The sequence below is a fragment of the Podarcis melisellensis genome (genome assembly GCF_964234715.1).
Source record: "Podarcis melisellensis genome assembly, chromosome: 15".
Taxonomy (NCBI): domain Eukaryota; kingdom Metazoa; phylum Chordata; class Lepidosauria; order Squamata; family Lacertidae; genus Podarcis; species Podarcis melisellensis.
The window spans coordinates 34,456,494-34,475,335 of NC_138532.1; the positions used below are offsets into that span (position 1 = coordinate 34,456,494).

Below are 18,842 nucleotides of genomic sequence, written 5' to 3' on the forward strand. Positions count from 1 at the left end.
GTAATAATAATAAATACAGTCATACCTCGGCTCCTGAACACATTGTGAGTCAAGCATTTCAGCTCCCGAACGATTGAAAACCAGAAGTGAATGTTCCAGTTTTTGAATGTTCTTTCGGAAGCCGAATGTCTGACAAGGTTCCCGCGGCTTCCGATTGGCTGAAAATCCGATTTTTCTAATTGGCTGCTTCCTGCAACCAATCAGAAGCTGCGCTTTGGAAGTCGAATGTTTTGGAAGTCGAATGGACTTCGGAATGGATTCTGTTCAACTTCTGAGGTATGATTGTAGTCTGCAGGCCTTTTAAGACAAAATTATCAACTGTTTTCATTTAACTCTTATTTTTGCAGGTGTACCACAACCTCAGTACATCCAAAAATGTTCACAGAACTGCTGTAACAATTGTTTACTTTTCTTGCCACCAATTCTTCATCAAGGGGAAGAAATCAATAACAACTCACTAGTTGAAAATTAAGAATAAGCTACAGCAGTATTATTATAGTTTGTAACAAATGGTTTCTTGTGTTTGTTGCCACAAAATGTAATACAAGTTCATCTAAATTCTAGTAATGTATTTATGATGACTTATAGCAGTATTTCCCAAACTCGAGTCTTCAGCTGTTTTTGGACTACAACTCCCATCATCCCTAGCTAGCAAGACCAGTGTTCAGGGATTATGGGGACTGTAGTCCAAAACAGCTGGAGACCCAAGTTTTGGGGGAAATGACTTAAAGCAACAAGATTGGCTTTTTCATATTGTTCATTGACCATAGCTGTGGACCTAAAACACCAACATGATGTAGTGGTTAGAGTGTTGGACTAAGACCTTTGAAACTGGGGTTCCGATCCACACTCAGCCTTGAAGCTCACTGGGTGACCTTGGACCAGTCATTGTCTCTTAGTCTACCCCACCTCACAGAGTTGTTGAAAGGGCAAAATGGAGAGGGAGGAGAACCATTTGAGCCCCTTGGAGAAAAAGTAGGCTATACAGTGGTACCTCAGTTTTCGAGCGTCTCAGAAGCCAAACGTTTCGGTTTTCGAATGCTGAAAACCCAGAAGTAGTGCTTCCATTTTTGAATGCGCCTCGGAGGTCAAACAGCTTCCACTGTGTGTTTTCCAATTTTTCCAACTGAACTTGCAGCCAGCCCTTTGTGCCTTGGTTTTCAAACGTTTCAGAAGTCGAACGGTCTTCTGGAATGGATTATGTCTGAGAACCGAGGTACCACTGTAACTTTAACAAATACATTAATGAAACGAAACAAAACCTTAAGTGAGAAAAACAGCTTTCGACTCTTGCTGTTCTCCTGGGGATTGACAGTGCAGCCCCAACCAAATATGCAGAAGCCTATTTTGTGAGTTCACCTGCAGAATGGACCATTGATGGTCTTTCTCTAATAAGGCAGAGAACTCATGCTCATTTTAAATTTTCAAGCTTTCCCCCCAGATGTTGAAGTTGTGCACACAGATTTCACACGGTAGATTCAAATTGTCTCCTAACAACTCTCGGCACCCTTAATGAACTACAACTCCCAGGATTCTTGGGGGGGGGCTGCTGTGATGGTTTAAAGTGGTGTGATAGTGCTTTAAATGTGCAGATGGAGCCTAGGAAAACCCAACTGAGCCAACGTTGGGGAATAAGTTGACAAGCAAACTCATATGTTGCAAGGGAAAATAAAGAAAGAAGTGACATCCATTCATCCAAACCCACAGGGTCATTTCCCTTTGAATGCTGTTCGTCTAGGGATTCTCAGCCACCCCCATCTCCCACTCGCTCTCCTCTCCTGCCCGCCCCTTCCCTGCCACAAAGCTAAGTAGCTAGAGTCCAGGGCATCGGATGCCAGCATGTCATGGAGGTTGGTTGATGTGTGTCTATTTAGTCTCAGCATAGGCCGAAATGCCATCATTAATTCATTACCCAGCTGCCTGTCAAATAAATTGGCAATTACACCCACCGCTGGAGTCTGGATTTTCAGTAAATAGCACGTTACTGTCGGCGAGCTGTTGAGAAATGTAAAAAAAAGGGGTGGAGGAAAGAGTAAGGGAACGGAAGTGTGTTGGTTTCACTAGTGGATGACAAGGGACAAACAGTGTTGTGTTGATGAGAAACTTGATTTATTTATTTAAAAAGAGCTGGTGATGAAAGATGCAGGTTGAAGAAGAAGAAGAAGAAGAAGAAGAAGAAGAAGAAGAAGAAGAAGAAGAAGAAGAAGAAGAAGAAGAAGAAGAAGAGAGGGAGAGAGAGGTCTCTGATGTATCTATTTTGTTTTCTCTTCCAGAGCTCAGCCCCATCCAGCTTGGGAACAGGCTACTTCGTAAGTGGATTTCGACTTTTTAGATGGATGTTTTAGAAAGGCATAGGAGATGTCTATACACAAATTCTGAGTCAAATCACCAATGCCATAAATATAGCCACATATTCTTTCATTGAGCCTTCTGTGAGACCCTGGGGGTGGGGGTGGGGTATTTACGTATCTGAGATTGATCTTGTTTACCTCTCCGATGCTCAACATAACTGAAATAAAATTAATGGAATGGAATGTGAAGCTGATGGATTTTGGTCAACTGTTTAAGTACCTGCAGATACCTGGTGGTAGAACAGCAGGGCTGCAACCTTCCTAACACTTGTGAATTCAGTCTCCCAAACTCTTTTTGGGGGGTCTGTGCCCCCTCTATTGCCTGACCAACTACTACCCAGGTTCCTTGCTGTTTTCCCTCAGAACCACACACCACCTTTCTTATACCTCTACCCAAATGTCTGTACTTTTCAGCCAGTGTCTCTGCACCATTTTGTCTCCAGCTCTGCCCCTACTTACCTGTTTGTTGTTGGTGGTTTTTTGCTTCCTGTTTTACTGCCAAGAGTATCTCTGGCATATTGTCTAGCTTACCCCTCAAACCAGCTTGCCCTTCCTGACCCAGCTGGAACCCGAGACATTCATTTCACTTCCCCCAAAATTTCCTGAGGGCACAAGGATGGCTTCTTTATGGTCTTGTTTCGTTTAACTGCATTACTCTTTATAATGTTTTGACTCTGCTATTTTTGTACTAGCCAAAGCTCAAATAAGATGCTTTAGTTATAATTGTCAAGTGTGTTGATGGCAGTAGTTTTGGGGTTTTTTATGCTTAACAGAATTTTGGTTTAAGTCAGTTTTCCCTCAGCTTTCCCCAAACTCACTCTTTTTATTTTTTTAAAAAATGTATGCATTTTTAAAATAATGTGTGATTTTGCCTTGGTTTACAATGTATACCAGATGTGGAATGCAACAGCAGGCTGTGTGTGTGTGTGTGTGTGTGTGTGTGTGTGTCTGTGTTGGGACAATATACCAAAATGGTACACTGGGCATTCAGTTCTGGAGAACGTGGCTATTGTATTCTTGGAGTCCTGAAAAATACAAATGTGAAATGATATTATTATGAAGTCTCGCTTTTCAAAAATGTCAGCAGCGTGGGTATATCAGTGAAACCTTTGTCGGTTGTTGGCAGTGTCTTCTCAAAGGGGAATATTTAGAACTTTCCTTGCTGTCATATATACATGTGCACATTTTGGGGGTGGGGTATGCAAACCCTTGGAACTGGATTAGGTGATCCCAGCAGCATCTCCTCATCCACCTCATCTCCTGTGTAGCGGAAAGCAAGAGTTTTGCTCCCTATCGATACAAAACCAAGGAAACAAGCACTCCGCCTGAGGCCATTTCTAGGGCTCTTGTGAAATGCTTCTCCTCCATTTTACCCACACCCCACCCCTCATTTGCGGATGTTGAAAGTGGGAGAGGAGTAAAAAGATTTTGGGAGCATGCTTCCTGTTGTTCATTGGATGTTGTCAGTGTTTTCTCTTTTAAAAAACTTTGTTTTAGAAGGGAGAGTGACCCAAAGTTAAGCAGTGAGCTTCATGGCTGAGGGGTAGGGCCTAGGTCTTCTACTCCAGCACTATAACCACTGCACTCCTCTGCCTTTCAGTGCTGTTGCAACAGTACTGTAGAGCAGGCATGTCCAATGTGAGAGGAAAGGAAAATGCCATGCGAGGGTGTCGATGTTCCACATTTGGGACGAGACTGGATAAAAAGAGAGTGCCTTTTCTTCCTCCTCCATACAGAGCAGCTTGTGGCTTAATCAGCTGTCACCTCCGTTTTGGTGATACGTAGAAGAAGGCAATGGAATCAACCATGAATCTATGCTAAGGAAAGAAAGGGTTTTTTCCTGGCCACCAACGCCTTACCCCTCACCCCTAAAGTGAAGAAGTTGAAGAATGACAATGGGAGAGTGTGGTAGATCACTGCCAGGTTCTGATACTGTATAGTAGATCACAGCCTACTTGAAGTTGGTCATGCCTGCTGTAGAGGAAAGCAAAGCCAGGAAACAAGGCATAGCTTCAGGTTAATGTAGTATGTAAGTAAAACTCTGTTGAAACTCTTTCTGAACCCTTTTGTCCATGTAGAGTCCACCTGCCCAGTTTATGTTCATTGGACGACACTAGCTTCTAACCATCAATCTTCTAACTTCTTCTAATATGAGAACCAGGTGGGAAACAAGCAATCTTAGGAACAAAGGGGGTATCAAGATATCATGTACTGGGAACTTGTTTTTATTTCTTCCTCTGCAAGGATCAGCCTCAGACCTAGGAACAGAAGAAGCTGCCTTCTACTGAATCAGATTATTAGTCCATTTAGCTCAGTACCGTCTATGCTGATTGGTGGTGGGCTTCCAAGGTTTTGACTCTAGGAGTCTCTTCCAGGCATACCTGAATATGCCTGGGACCTTGTGCATGCCAGGCAGATGTCCTACCACTGAGCTACGCCCCTTCCTTACCATCCACTGGCTAAGCCAGGGGTGAGGAACCTGTGGCACTCCAAATGTTGCAAGATTACAGCTCCCATCAACCATGGGCACCAGCCATGTTTGCTGGGACTGAATGGAGACAGAATCATAAAATCATAGAACTGTAAAGATGGAAGGGATCCCAAAAGTTGTCTAGTCTAACAGCCCCACCCATAATGCAGGAGTCACAGCTAAAGAATCCCTGATAAATGGCCACCCATCCTCTGATTTAAAAACTCCCTCCCGATGGAGTCTGTTCCACTATCAAACATCTCTTACTGTCAGAAAGTTTAGTTGGAATCTCCTTTGTTGTAATTTGAACCAATTGGTTTAGGTCCTACCCTCTAGAGTAGCAGAAAACAAGCCTGCTCAAACTTCCATGTGACAGCCCTTTAGATATTTGGAAATGGCTATTATATCTCAGTCGTCTCTTCTTTGGACTAAACATGCCCAACTCCCGCAACCAATTACATCCTGAGGACCACAGGTTTTCTACCCATGGGCTTAGCTATCCACTTATTTACTCATTCACTTCAACCACCTTGGGTGCACTTCTTTTTCACCTTTACATCATTCCCATCTACAGCAATGGGACCTACCTATAGACACTTAACTGGCTTCCGAGTCATCCCGCCTTAGTTGTTGCCAAAATGTCAACAGCCTCGTTTAGACCGACTCCCTCTGTACCGTTCGTCTCCTTCACAACAACACCTCTTCCACCAACAGCCATCCATCCGTCTGTCATCAGTTACTGAGGAAAATAAACTTTTTTTTAGCATCCTGGGCATGGTGCACACCTCCTGAAAACAAGATGAGGTGTCAATAGCTGCAGCTGTCACGAAATCTGCAGACCGCTCAAGCTGTCAATAACAGACAGGCTGTGTGCTAACAACGTGGCACTGTCTTTTCTTTTCCCACCCCTGCTGCCGTTCCCAAAGCATGGGCCACTTTGTGTGAGCGCAGGCAGGCTGGTTCTTTCTATCTATCCATCTCTCCTCCTTACTCCTTCCTTCCTTTCCCCCATAGGAATTCGCATCTTCACTCTTGGGAGATCATGGTGCCTTGAAATGGGTGGTGCAGCATCACCAAAATTCACAGTGCCATTTTGGGTTCCAAATATTCAGGTGTATTATGAAGTGAGCCTCCTTTCCCCTCCAACTTTATTTTCAGCTTCAGCTAGAGATAAACGGAACTGTCAGTTTCAGTACTCTTAGTTTCTCATGCTTTGAATCTTAAAATTCATTTCAGTTCTCTACATTTTGTCATCTATATATACATTTAACCCCCCCCATCATTTTAGTGTGAATTTCTCATAATAAAAACATTTCCTAGAATGATATTTTCATTTTTATGCACATTACACCCTAATCTAGCCATCGCTTGGTTGGCGAACTGCATTGCAAAATTTGGATAAGTGCAAATGTTGAAGGCTAGCTGCGTTTTGGTTCCCCCATGATTTCAGAAAGGGTGGATTTGGTAGTTTGGGCTTCAAATGCAACCCAAATCAAATTTCTCCCTAATTTTAAAATCTCAAATTTAGTATGTGTAGTTTGCAGAGCATTGCCATATATAATCATCCAATTCCAAATGCAAGGTGAAAAATTCTGCCCATCACTGTTTGCACTGGGCTCCACCACACTGGCTTCCCTGTGCACATCTCAATATATGCACAACCAACATAACCCAGTCAAAGTTTTAAGACTTAGAAGTCCTATTGATTTTACTAGGAGAGGTTTGCACATGCTTAAATCTATTTGCACTATCTGCTTCCACCATGGGGGTCAGCTACCACTCCCATCTTCCTCTGAGAAGAAGCCTGGAGTAAATTCTTCCAACCAAGGTCCTGTTTCAGGCACATGGACTTATAAACCAAATGTCGGGACGCTGTCAGCAGCTCCCGGCTGGTTGTCTAAGAAAGTATAAAGACAAGGAAAGGTTTCTTACAGTCCTTTTTTATTTCAGTCTTTACATAGAACCCAGCCTCTTGGATAATGGCACCCTGAGTGAATCTCCACCCCCTTCTCTCCCATTTCCTTATTCCTCATTCTCATCATCTCCTCTACGTGTGCTGCTACATGCCCTCTGTCTTTGAGCTCTTTGCTCTCCTACTTTTAAGGCTCGCCAGGTTCTGGGAGATGGAGGGTCTGGAATGCTTTCTAATGACAATGTGTCAGCTGGGTGTTCTTCTGGCTCTCCCATAATTTCCCAACTTTCCCCCTCATCTTCCTCTGAGCTGCGACCTCCCTCAAACCCTTGTTATAAATCTATACTGCCTTCTTCCTCCTCCTCTCTGGAAGGGTCAGGATGGGGAGGCAGTCTCCACCATTCCTCCTCTGCCCAGTCCCTGATCCCTAATAAGAAAGAGGTGCTTGCCAGCCTCCTTAAGCTGGCTGTGCCCCCACTCATCCTTCTTCTTTGTTCCACTACCTCCCCCCACTTTACACTGTGGGCTTTGCTAGTCCCCTATTTGGGGGCCAAGTAGGAATTCGGTGTGGGGAGTCCGTGAACTCTTGACAATGGGGCCACAGTGTGCATGTCAGGTTCACATATCCAAGGGTCACATAGCAAGGAGGGAGAAATTCTTTCTAACTCCTTGCTGTGTGGCCACATTTTGCAGCTGTAAACATGCCCGGGAGATTAAAAAAAGATTCCATCATTTCTTATTGGATATCTCACCTGCCTGGACTCCAGTGATTTGGCTAACCTGTTTACTTGGGCTGCGCGGATCCCCTAATTTGTTATATTTAATAAATATAACTCTTTTACCATCGACTTTGCCTCTTGAGTCCTCTTTATAGGTGTGCTGATAATGCCTTCATTTATTTTATTTTATTTATTTTGCATTTCTCCCTCAGTTTTCTTCCACCATGGAACCTAAGCTGGCGTCAGTATATCAACACACCATTTTCCAGCCTCTCTCTTTTGAAAGGCTGTGATATACACAAGTGTGGGTAGGCATTTTTTAAAAAAGTCTGTGGTAACACCAATTGAGGGGAGGAGAATGACGATTGTGTATTAGTTTGGAAACATGCCCTCTTGTGTGTTTAGACAACCTGGATAGTAGCTGCTGCTTTTGATGTTGTGATTACGCAAAGATATGTACAAAGTGTAAATCATTATGTGCTAAAGTGCACAGCGAAGAAACAGCCCCTTGTGCATTTCAAAGGCGATATGTGTATATAGCTTAGGCTGCATTCACACGGGGGTTTATTCCGTTTTCCTGACATTTCTATGACTTACTTTCTGCATTATATCTGAACTTTCAGATATCTGAACTTTCACATTATTGTTGTTGTTGTTGTTCAGTCGTATAGTCTTATCCGACTCTTCGTGACCCCATGGACCAGAGCACCCCAGGCACTCCTGTCTTCCACTGCCTCCCGCAGTTTGGTCAAACTCATGCTGGTAGCTTCGAGAACACTATCCAACCATCTCATCCTCCGTCATCCCCTTCTCCTTGTGCCCTCAATCTTTCCCAACATCAGGGTCTTTTCCAGGGAGTCTTCTCTTCTCATGAGGTGGCCAAAGTATTGGAGCCTCAGCTTCACGATCTGTCCTTCCAGTGAGCACTCAGGGCTGATTTCCTTAAGAATGGATAGTTTTGATCTTCTTGCAGTCCATGGGACTCTCAAGAGTCTCCTCCAACACCATAATTCAAAAGCATCAATTCTTCGGTGATCAAGAGCCTTCTTTATGGTCCGGCTCTCACTTCCATACATCACTACTGGGTAAACCATAGCTTTAACTATATGGATCTTTGTTGGCAAGGTGATGTCTCTGCTTTTTAAGATGCTGTCTAGGTTTGTCATTGCTTTTCGCATTATATAAAAGCCATTTCCAGAAACAGAGTGGAATATAATGCAAGTCTGGCACTCATTTGCAGGTTATCTGCAAATGTCTATTTTTCTGGAAGCAAAACAACACAGAAATGAGCACTAAATTTGTGCCATATTCAGGAAGTGGCTTTTAATTTATGTTATTGTCAGCACCCATCTGTCTCGAGAGACAATGGAGTGTGCCTCCGGGGGTGAAGCCAAACTTCTGGAGAATCATAGTGTCTGCTGCGGCTGCAGAGACTGGTAACTCATAATTGCTGCCTCCCATATTAGAAGCACCCAAGTGATCTCTCAGCAGTATGTATAGAGGTGCTGGACTGCCCAGGCAACAAGACCCTACTCTTTGCCTTGCTGACATGGTCCAAAGAAAAGGAGACCAATACATTTGGCACCAGCTTAGCTGCAGGAGTTGCTGGAAGGAGGCATACATGGGGCCATGCAATGGTCTCAGGGACTCCACTCTCTTCTCCTGAAGATATCATGCAAGGCAGCAGAGGTTTAGAATCTAAGTTTTCCATCCCCTACCTTCCCAGGTTGACGAGACCCATATGCCCCTCACTTCTCTCTATAGCACATGCAGTAACCGTCTTCTTGACCATTGGACCCACAATTGGTCTCCTCCGCTCAATCTGCCGGAGCCTGTCTTCACACGCAGGGGAAGTCCCTAACTCCCTGAGGGTTTGAGACCCATTGTCTACCCTCGCCTGGTTTAGCCAGCCAATCAAAGCCATTTCCTGGGGTTTGGCCCCCGTCACTTGCTGACAGCTTCTAGGACACACAGGTGAGAGCTGAGAGTTCAAATATAATGCAGATATTGACAGATAGGGAAACGTCAGGGAAACAGAATGAACTGCTATGCGAATGCAGCCATTGTGTCAGGCCAAGACACCAGTGTTTCAATGTGTATTTCGTTATGGGGCTAGGGGAGTTATTTGTGACAGTTTTACATAATTTTAGCTCCTGCTATAGTTTCTGTGGCTCTGCTACTTGAGCATCTCAATCAGGATGTAAGTGTATGAATAAATAACCTATCCAGGCTCTTGCCATTTAATTTTCTTTGAAGAAGAAAATACTCCGGAGAAGGTAAGATTATCACTCTATGAATAGTGGCTCTTGCATCAGCCAGATGGAACTTAGGCCTGCGCTAGACAAAATAAGAAGAAAATGGAGGGGAGGAGGGCGAATCAAATATCTGGAAGAATGAGTGAGTACTTATAAGTTGCACAGAAACTCTCACAATATCTGTTATCTGACTATAGTAATCCAATTGCAGGCAAACTGGATTTTTTTTGCATCCATGTATCGTTAGCATTCAAACACGATTTTTTTTTGGGGGGGGGGGGAAAGCAGTCATTACTGTCAAGAAGGAAACATATATTTCTGACTGGAATATTTGCTGCTGAGTAAACACAGTGAATCTGGTAAAGAGCCATTTTATCTTTAGCATGTTGCTGCTGCTGCTTACTGCTACTATAAGTGCATGATATAGAAATGAATCAGCCAAATGCATCATTTTTTATTTCATTTTTTTTCCTGCCAAGATGAAATGCATAGCCTCCGATGAAAATAGGGACATCCCATTCCTTAATAATAATAATTTTATTATTTATACCTCATCTGTCTGATTGGGTTGCCCCAGCCACCTGGGCGGCTTCCAACATATATAAAAACAAACTGTCCCAGTTTCTGATTTGATCCTAGAATGTTCTGCTTTCCCTCGATGTCCCTGTTTTCATCGGAGAAATGTTGAGGATATGGAGTTATGCAACCTCCAAACCAAGGAGATGAGAAACTATACAACCTTTAGAAGACATCTGAAGGCAGCCCTGTAGAGGAAAGTTGTTTAACGTTTAATAGTGTATTATGTTTTTATACATGTTGGGTGTAGAGTGGCTAGGGCGACCCAGTCAGATGGGTAGGTATAAATACTACTACAACTACTACAACTATTACTACCAGGCATGGCCAAACTTGGCCCTCCATATGTTTTGGGACTACAATTCCCATCATCCCTGACCACTGGTCCTGTTAGCTAGGGATGATGGGAGTTGTAGTCCCAAAACATCTGGAGGGCCAAGTTTGGCCATGCCTGACTACTACTAATACTACTACTAGTAATAATAATAATAGAATAGGACACCCCTGTTTTCATCAGAGGAAGGTTGGGGGGGTTGCTAGAACTTTGAGGTGCATATAACTCTTAACGTGCTTAACAAGCTACAGTTTGCAGGATTCTTTCAGGGGAAGCCACAGCAGTTTAAAGTGGCACAATTCAGCTTTAAATATACATTTCAGGCAGTGTCATTTTATCCAAACATTCATTTTTAATATTGGCGAATTCCCATATTGGATTGCTGTTTAGTTGCAAATTCTGGAAGGTGAGGTTGGTGCGAATTGATGATGATGATGAGAGTGGTTGAGATGTTTTGACATTTGCTCATCAGCTACCAAACAATCTGTCTCTCCAGTTCTCAGCTGGGGAGGCCTTTAATCTGCACCCAATCTGGCGAGAGCTGGGAAGCATACGTTGCAGAAACGCTCCCTTAGGACGCAGCTTTCTCGGCTGCCTTCGTAAAGACGGACCTAAAAGGCTGCGAGTTCAACAGCTGTTTGCGCTGTTGCTGCAGATGCCACTGGGACTCCGCATGGTGCGTTGTTGCATGACATTCCAGAAGCCCTTCCCTGGAGAGCGGAGCAAGGAGACAGCTGTGTTAAGGCAGGGACCCCCGAGGAAGAGTAGCCGTCTTTTCAGAGCAGGAACTGCGGGGAAGCTGTGCTTGCACTCTCAGACACAACAGGCCAAGCACGGACCATTTCACATTCTCACACAGTGACACAACACTGTGTGTGTGTGTGTGTGTGTTGTGTTGAAGTAAGCCAGGCATGCTTCCAGAAATCACATCTTAGTCTTCCCTGGGTCTCAGAATTCTGAATTACTTGTTCTTGCTTCCAAAGTGGAAGCACCACATTGGGGATTTTCAGTTAGAGCTCTCTCTCTCTCTCTCTCTCTCTCTCTCTCTCTCTCTCTCTCTCTGCCCCTCCAAGTGTCCCTATTTTCCAGGGACAGTCCTGGATTTACAGAAGCAGCCCCAGTTTCTGATTTGATCCCAGAATGTCCTGCTTTCAGTTAGGATGTCCCTATTTTCATTGGGGAAATGTTGGAGGGTACAGAGTTCTATGACAGGAGTCATAGAGCCAAAGAGAAGAGTAACTCTACAAGCTTTAGAAGACATCTCAATGCAGCCCTATATAGGGAAGTGTTGTGTTTTGTTTTTTTAATGTTTAATGTTTTATTATGTTTTAATGTATGTGGGGCAACTCAGTCAGATGGGCAGGGTATACGATACGATACGATACGATACGATACAATACAATACAATACAATACTAATAATAATTGAATAAAGGTAAAGGGACCCCTGACCATTAGGTCCAGTTGTGGCCGACTCTGGGGTTGCGGCGCTCATCTCCCTTTATTGACCAAGGGAGACAGCTTCTGAGTCATGTGGCCAGCATGACTAAGCCGCTTCTGGCGAACCAGAGCAGTGCATGGAAATGCTGTTTACCTTCCTGCTGGAGTGGTACCTATTTATCTACTTGCACTTTGACGTGCTTTCAAACTGCTAGGCTTGGCAGGAGCAGGGACCGAGCAAAGGGAGCTCACCCCATCACGGGGATTCGAACCGCCGACCTTCTGATCGGCAAGTTATAGGCTCTGTGGTTTAACCCACAGCACCACCCGCATCCCTGACTTTTGGCCTAGAGACCCCTATATAAGGAGTGGTTCCACACACCCACCTCCCAAGACCCTGGAGGAACTTGCACACTGTGCCAGCTGGTAAGGAGAAGCGGAACTGAGGAGGCCAGCAAATCCATCTACACGCCACGACCTGACAGCCCTGCTGACCCCGATGCCCAATATTTTGTTAAATTGGAAATACTATTTTATGTTGTAATTTTGCTCATTTACCTCACCTCTTTTTGTTCCCTGCTCCGGGATTGAAAAGGTTCAATGAAGAGTGAACTTTAAATACTGCAAATAAATACATAAATACACCTCCCAGGCTGGGGTGCCCATGGGAATCTCTCTCCCATCCTTCCTCCCCAAAGCTCAACATTTCCCATGCCCCCTTTTGAAAGGGAAATTGCGCCACCTCCAGGGTGAATATTGCTTCAGCTTTAACCTTCCCACACTTTTTGCTGTGTTCTGCGCCTGTTTCTTTTCCTGCAGCATATTTGCATCTTTTCAAATATGTAGCAGCCTAGAAAGCTGAGTCAGACCATTGGTCAGTGTGGACAATCTGATAGCCAGGAAGGCAGGGATGGGGGTAACATTTTCATCCTGGTGGCCACATTCCAGGGTTCACATGGCACCAGTGTGCATGTCAAAAGTAGGCAGAGCAATGCCCTGTCAATTTTACCTTTGTGGTAACTCACAGCAGCCGTTGTTGCTTTACTCTTGGCAATAACAGGGAAAATGTGAAAAATGAAACAGAAAGGTCCTTAAGTCATCCTTTCTGCTTATTCTTTTATTCTCTCTCTCTCTCTTTCTGTGTGTGTGTGTGTATAAAATTTTCATGACAACCTTCAAAGCAAATACATTGTTTCATACGTTGACTTCCCACCCACAGTGTTTTTATTTAAACCTTTTCTACTGCATTATGTCTATTGCAAAAAAAGTTTCTCTGTTTTGTCATTTTTCTTCCGCTGCTTTTATCTCAAATCCTGCCCACAATTTCATTTGACTGCAATATTTCTTTTTTTAAAAAAAATAGTCCACAAAAGGCCTCCATTCTTCTATAAAAGTTCATCATTTTGATCTCTTAATTTCACTGGCAGCTTTGCCATTTCTGCATGGTCGGTTACTTTCGAGAACCTCTACTCCCTCGTTGAAATCTTCTCTTCTTTCCATTTCTGTGCATATAATATTCTAGCTACATAAATAGTTTGATCATCCTCTTTGGAAGTTCCTTCCCCATTGTATGTATAAGAAAAGTTTCTGGTCTTTTGAGAATAGCCCATTTAAACATTTTCTTCATTTCAATATATAGTCTCTTCTGTTTATTCTGAACAATGTCCAAAACCATATTTTATTATTTTATTTTATTTTATTTTATTTTTGCTTCTACGTAATCAAATTGCTGTCATGTATAGCTGAGATCTCAGTAGGCAAGGAACAGTCTGACTGTTGAGGGTGGAGGGATGGAAAACTTGTGAGAGGAGAGGGAATGGAACGGACTGGTTGGGAACCTGAACAGGAGCACTCCATGCTGCAACATTTCATTGCAGGTCTGAATTCCTTGCTGGAACAGAGCATATGACATGTTGCTTTAAGACTGAAGAAACAAAGGCTAAGGAAGATTGCTCCAATATATGAATACAGTGGAGACATTGCTGTATGCTCAAAGATGCAGCCTTACCCAGTATAGAGGAGTGGCTGATAAAACTGTTGAACTTGGCTGAAATGGCAAAGTCAATGTGTTTAATTAGAGAAATATCATTATTGACATTTATTCGGGACTGGGACTTTTTTCATGAAAAAGAAAATGAACTTGTATTATCTGGATTTGAAGCTGGGGGGAAATTAGTTTACAGAAGATAGAAGAGTTGGATGTCAATGAGTGAATACTATATTTAGCTGCAGGGCAGAGAACCAGAAATCATTTTATTTTTCTTTATTCTCTCTTTTCCCTTCCTTTGATTTATCTTCCTTCCTTTTTTACAATATTCTTTTTGCCTCTGTTCTTTTTTTAGAGTAAGTATTTAGGTGTATTATAAAAAAATACTTTGTAATGCATCATTTTTTGGTATATCTTTGGACAAGTAAGTAGATCGATATATGAATATATATGACTGTAGAAACAAGACATCTAGGCATGGGGGGTTGCTGTGGAAGGAGAGAGTGGTGCTGTTTTAGCTTCGCAAGGCATTTTCCTACTATCAGCGATAACAATAAACAAGACAAACTGGTGTTGCAGACACTTCGCTTATCTCCAGAAGCTGAACACTTCAATGCATTTTGCTCATGTGAAAACTCTTATCCATTCTGAAATGAGTGAGCTTGCACAAAGGCACCCTGGTGACTTGCTGTTTGGAAGTGTTGCAGTTAATACACTGCCGTGTCTTTTCAACTTGTGTCTGTGCATATCTTTTGCAAAGGCTGGTTCTTGTTAGCTACCACTTGGCACCATAAATCATTGTTAACAGACCTTAATTTCCTTAGCTCAGCTAATGATGGAATGCCAGGTTTTTTGTTGTTGTTTTTTTGTTACACAGTAATTACCTTTGGTGGACAGCATTGCATGAGAACATCTTGTAAGCTCATGTCGTCCCGTGTTAAATTGCTGAAGCAGGAAATGGTTGCACTGATTTTGAATTCAGCGAAATTCAAATGGCTGAAAACATCAAACTGAAATCTGAAGGCCAGTCAACTTGACCTCAGATCTTCCAAGGTTTGGGTTCAGGAAGAAGAGAAGAGAAAACCCTCAGTTTTAGGAATAACTTTCTGCTCTTGACCTTAGAAAATTTCCACACCCTAAAATCACTGCAGTTGTAATGCCAGTGTTCAACAGAATCCCAATTTGGGGGGAACAAAAGTGGAGGCGGTCTACTGTCTTCAAGCTCACATCATGGACTTCCTTGAAGCATTTGATCGGCCCTCATATGAAACACGATGCTGGACTGCACTGACCTTTGGCATGGACCAGAGCAGGATTGATGACATCATTTGTCAGAGCACCAGAACAATTGGCAGACCTCCTTTGAATGAGGTCATAATGAGGGTTTTAAGTTTGTCTCTGTGACTGGTTAGCATAGACCAGGCATAGGCAAACTCAACCCTCCAGATGTTTTGGGACTACAATTCCCATAACCTACAATTCCCTGACCACTCGTCCTGTCAGCTAGGGATGATGGGAGTTGTAGTCCCAAAACATCTGGAGGGCTGAGTTTGCCTATGCCTGGCATAGACCATGTGGTACCTGCCAGATGCCCAACTCCCATCAGGCCTAGCCAACATGGTCAATGGTCAGGAACCATGGGGGTTGTATTATAGCAGCATGAGGAAAATAACAGAGGGGGTGGATACATCTTTCCTACTTCATGGGATTCCTACTTCATGCTGGGACTTTTGATGCTGTAGCACTTCCTTTCAAGCAAGTTTGCATTTAGAATTAAAAGCTAAAAGTTGCATTTCAGTTGGCTGGAGAGTTTTAGTTTGAGCTTCACAAGGTGAATCTAGGCACTTGGAAATAAGCAATGCAAAGTTCAATGGACCTCTCTCCCTGGAAACTACACTAGTGGCCAAAGTTGTGGAAACTTTTTGGAAAAAGTATATTTCTGAGGTTTGATGACTCATAACACCACTTTTTTTTAGTAATACTATAAAATTATATATCAATGGAAAGATAATTTAATGAAGAATGTAATGCAACAAAGTTTATTCAATTACCCATATTCTATCAAAAGTTATAGTCAAATAACCAGGAAAAGGAAGCACTTGCTTAGGTTGACATGCAGTAGTTTTTCTTCATTTGAATGTAGCCAATGAGCATGAGTGTTTAGAGAGCTAATCACGTGTTATAAGCCATCAAACCTCGGAAATGCACTTTCCCCAAAAGGTTCCCACAATTTTGGCCATTAGTGTATGTATATATAGGGAGAGAGATGCTTGTATTTCTAGACTCTTCTTGCAGACATAGAGAGGGTTATGGCCATGGAAGCACCATGACAATCACTTCAAAATTTAGCATCACACCACTGTTGGGGGAATAGAGCTTAGGACATCTGGTTGGCCACTATGGGATATAGAAAGATGAACCATTGGCCTGATCTGCAGATCTTCTCTTCTCCTTGTAGTCATTTTAAGACTCTAGCAGTTTTGTAACATGCAGAAGAAATTTACGTTGTGGGGTGTGTGTGTTCATTCAGTTTAACTCATAGGCATCAAGGTGTATTGAATTTTCATTCATATTTGGCTTCCCTAAACACAAAATGTGTGTTAGTATGTTGTTTATTGAAAAAGAGGTGCAGCCTGGGCCTACTCAGAAGTAAGCCTCTCTGATGTCAATAGGACTGCCTGTCTAGTTTCTGAAGGGAAATTAGCTATCATGTTTTCAACTTGGTTTTTTTTTTTGCTGCTCCAGAGGGGAGGACCCAATCCAATGTTGAGAAGGGAAATTCTGACTAAACATTAGGAAGACCTTTCTGATGGTCAGAGCTGTTTGACAGTGGAACAGACTCCCTCAGAACATGGTGGGCTCTCCTTCATTTGAGTTTTTTACAGAAAGGTTGAATTGCCATCTGTTAGGGATTCTTTAGCTGTGACTCCTGCATTGCAGGGGTTTGGACTAGGTGACATTTGTGATCCCTTCCAACTCTACAGTCCTATGACATAATCCCACTTAAGCACACATGGGATGGTAACCTCAGCATCATACATGCCCGCGAGAGTGTTCGGCATGATTTCCTGGAGAGACAACTCTTTGATTGATTTTTGCCCTTTTTAAAGGATTTGTAAATCTTAGTGCAGCTCATCAGAAATGGAGCTGGGAAACCGGGTAATCAGGCTGGCACTTCAAGTAATGATGGTGAACTTTGCTCATCTGAAATGTTGTACATGTTCATTTTTTATACTCCAGGAGCCTTTGAAAATTCAGTGCCCTGTTAACTGCATATATAATGGGCCACCATTATCCCGTAAATACACTTCGCACAATAAAACCTATCTCCGGGTCAATTAATTTTAATGTTTGTCAGCAGTAGCAGTGCCCCTGGTGTGTATATATATATATTTATTAAAAAAAGAGTTGAGAGGGTCTATTTAAATAGCCCATATGAAGAAATGGCCAAGTAAAGGAAGTTCAGCAAACTCTTGTGATTAGATTTGGACCTGTTTTCTCTCTCTTAAAATACTCAAAAGTGGTTTACAATGAAAAGCAACAAGAATATATATAAAAAATAAATGAACTATTCAGTATTCAGTATATGATGAATAACAACCGTATGCTCTAGCTGCAGAATCTCTAGGTAAGGAGCCAGACTAGGTTCAGGCCTCTGATCCTATTGGTGGAGATCAGATGGCCGCTGCGTCTGAGACTGAGGGACAGCAGCCCCCAGAAGAATTTTCCATGCCAACATGGCCCACAGAACCAGAGTCTGGACATAGAATCCTAGAACTGTAGAGTTAGAAGGGATCACCTAGTCCAACCCCCTCCAATGTAGGAATATTCAGCTGACCCATACAGGGATCGAACCTGCAACCTTGGCGTTATCAGCACCACACTCTAACCAACTGAGCTATCCACTCTCATTTATGCAAGGACGTCTACTGCTGAGGAACCAAATGCCTTGCACAGGACTTGAGTCATCCAGCAGTGCATGGAGGACACAAAGTAAAGCCATGGAGCACAGGAGAAATGTCTTCAGGTTGTGGTGAGAGTGACCTTGTCAGAGGATCCCAGTTGAGATGCTCATGAAGCTTGGTACTTCTGGCTGCTTTAGGACTTCATTGGGTTCTTCATGGTCCCCAGGCTATGGTGGAGTTTTCTGTGATGTCCTCTGGGGCGGTCTTTACTCTGTCATGGTTGAGCAGGATCCAGACAGTTGTTTTGCACCTTTGAGCATGAAGCCTCAGTGCTTGTCCCACAACAACAGGAGCTTTTCTCTATAGGCAGAAGAGTTACAGTGGTACCTCAGGTTACATATGCTTCAGGTTACATACGCTTCAGGTTACAGACTCTGCTAACCCAGAAATAGTGCTTCAGGTTAAGAACTTTGCTTCAGGATGAGAACAGATATCGTGCTCCGGTGGCGTGGCAGCAGCAGGAGACCCCATTGGCTAAAGTGGTGCTTCAGGTTAAGAACAGTTTCAGGTTAAGTACGGACCTCCGGAACGAATTAAGTACTTAACCTGAGGTACTACTGTAATCCAAAAATGCCTTGGGATAGCCACAGCTCCTCCCCTTCACAAGCTTTAAGAAGCTTCTTTGTAAAATCCCTGCCGCCTTTTATCACAGTTCACTGCCTGTGAGCTAGTTCCCCTTCTTCCAGGCTTGTCCTAGCAGTGCCACAAATGGTGGGAGGAGTCCCTGTTAGCAAATGTCAAAATCCTAGCAGTGCCAAAGTCACATTCCCAGCAAGCCCCCCACCCCACACAACCTCTTGCCAACCTCTCAGCCAATCTTTGTTTAAACACACT

General features: G+C 43.2%; 1 protein-coding gene across 10 annotated transcripts in view; it reads left to right on the forward strand.

The window, feature by feature from the left end:
- The window catches only part of AUTS2 (activator of transcription and developmental regulator AUTS2), a 667,021-nt gene that overhangs the window by 250,820 nt on the left and 397,359 nt on the right, over positions 1 to 18,842 (forward strand). For all 10 annotated transcript variants that reach the window (XM_081890188.1, XM_081890193.1, XM_081890191.1 and 7 more), the window contains one exon: positions 2,274 to 2,309. In XM_081890188.1, the coding sequence (XP_081746314.1) occupies positions 2,274 to 2,309 (36 nt within the window). The remainder of the gene's footprint in view (positions 1 to 2,273; positions 2,310 to 18,842) is intronic.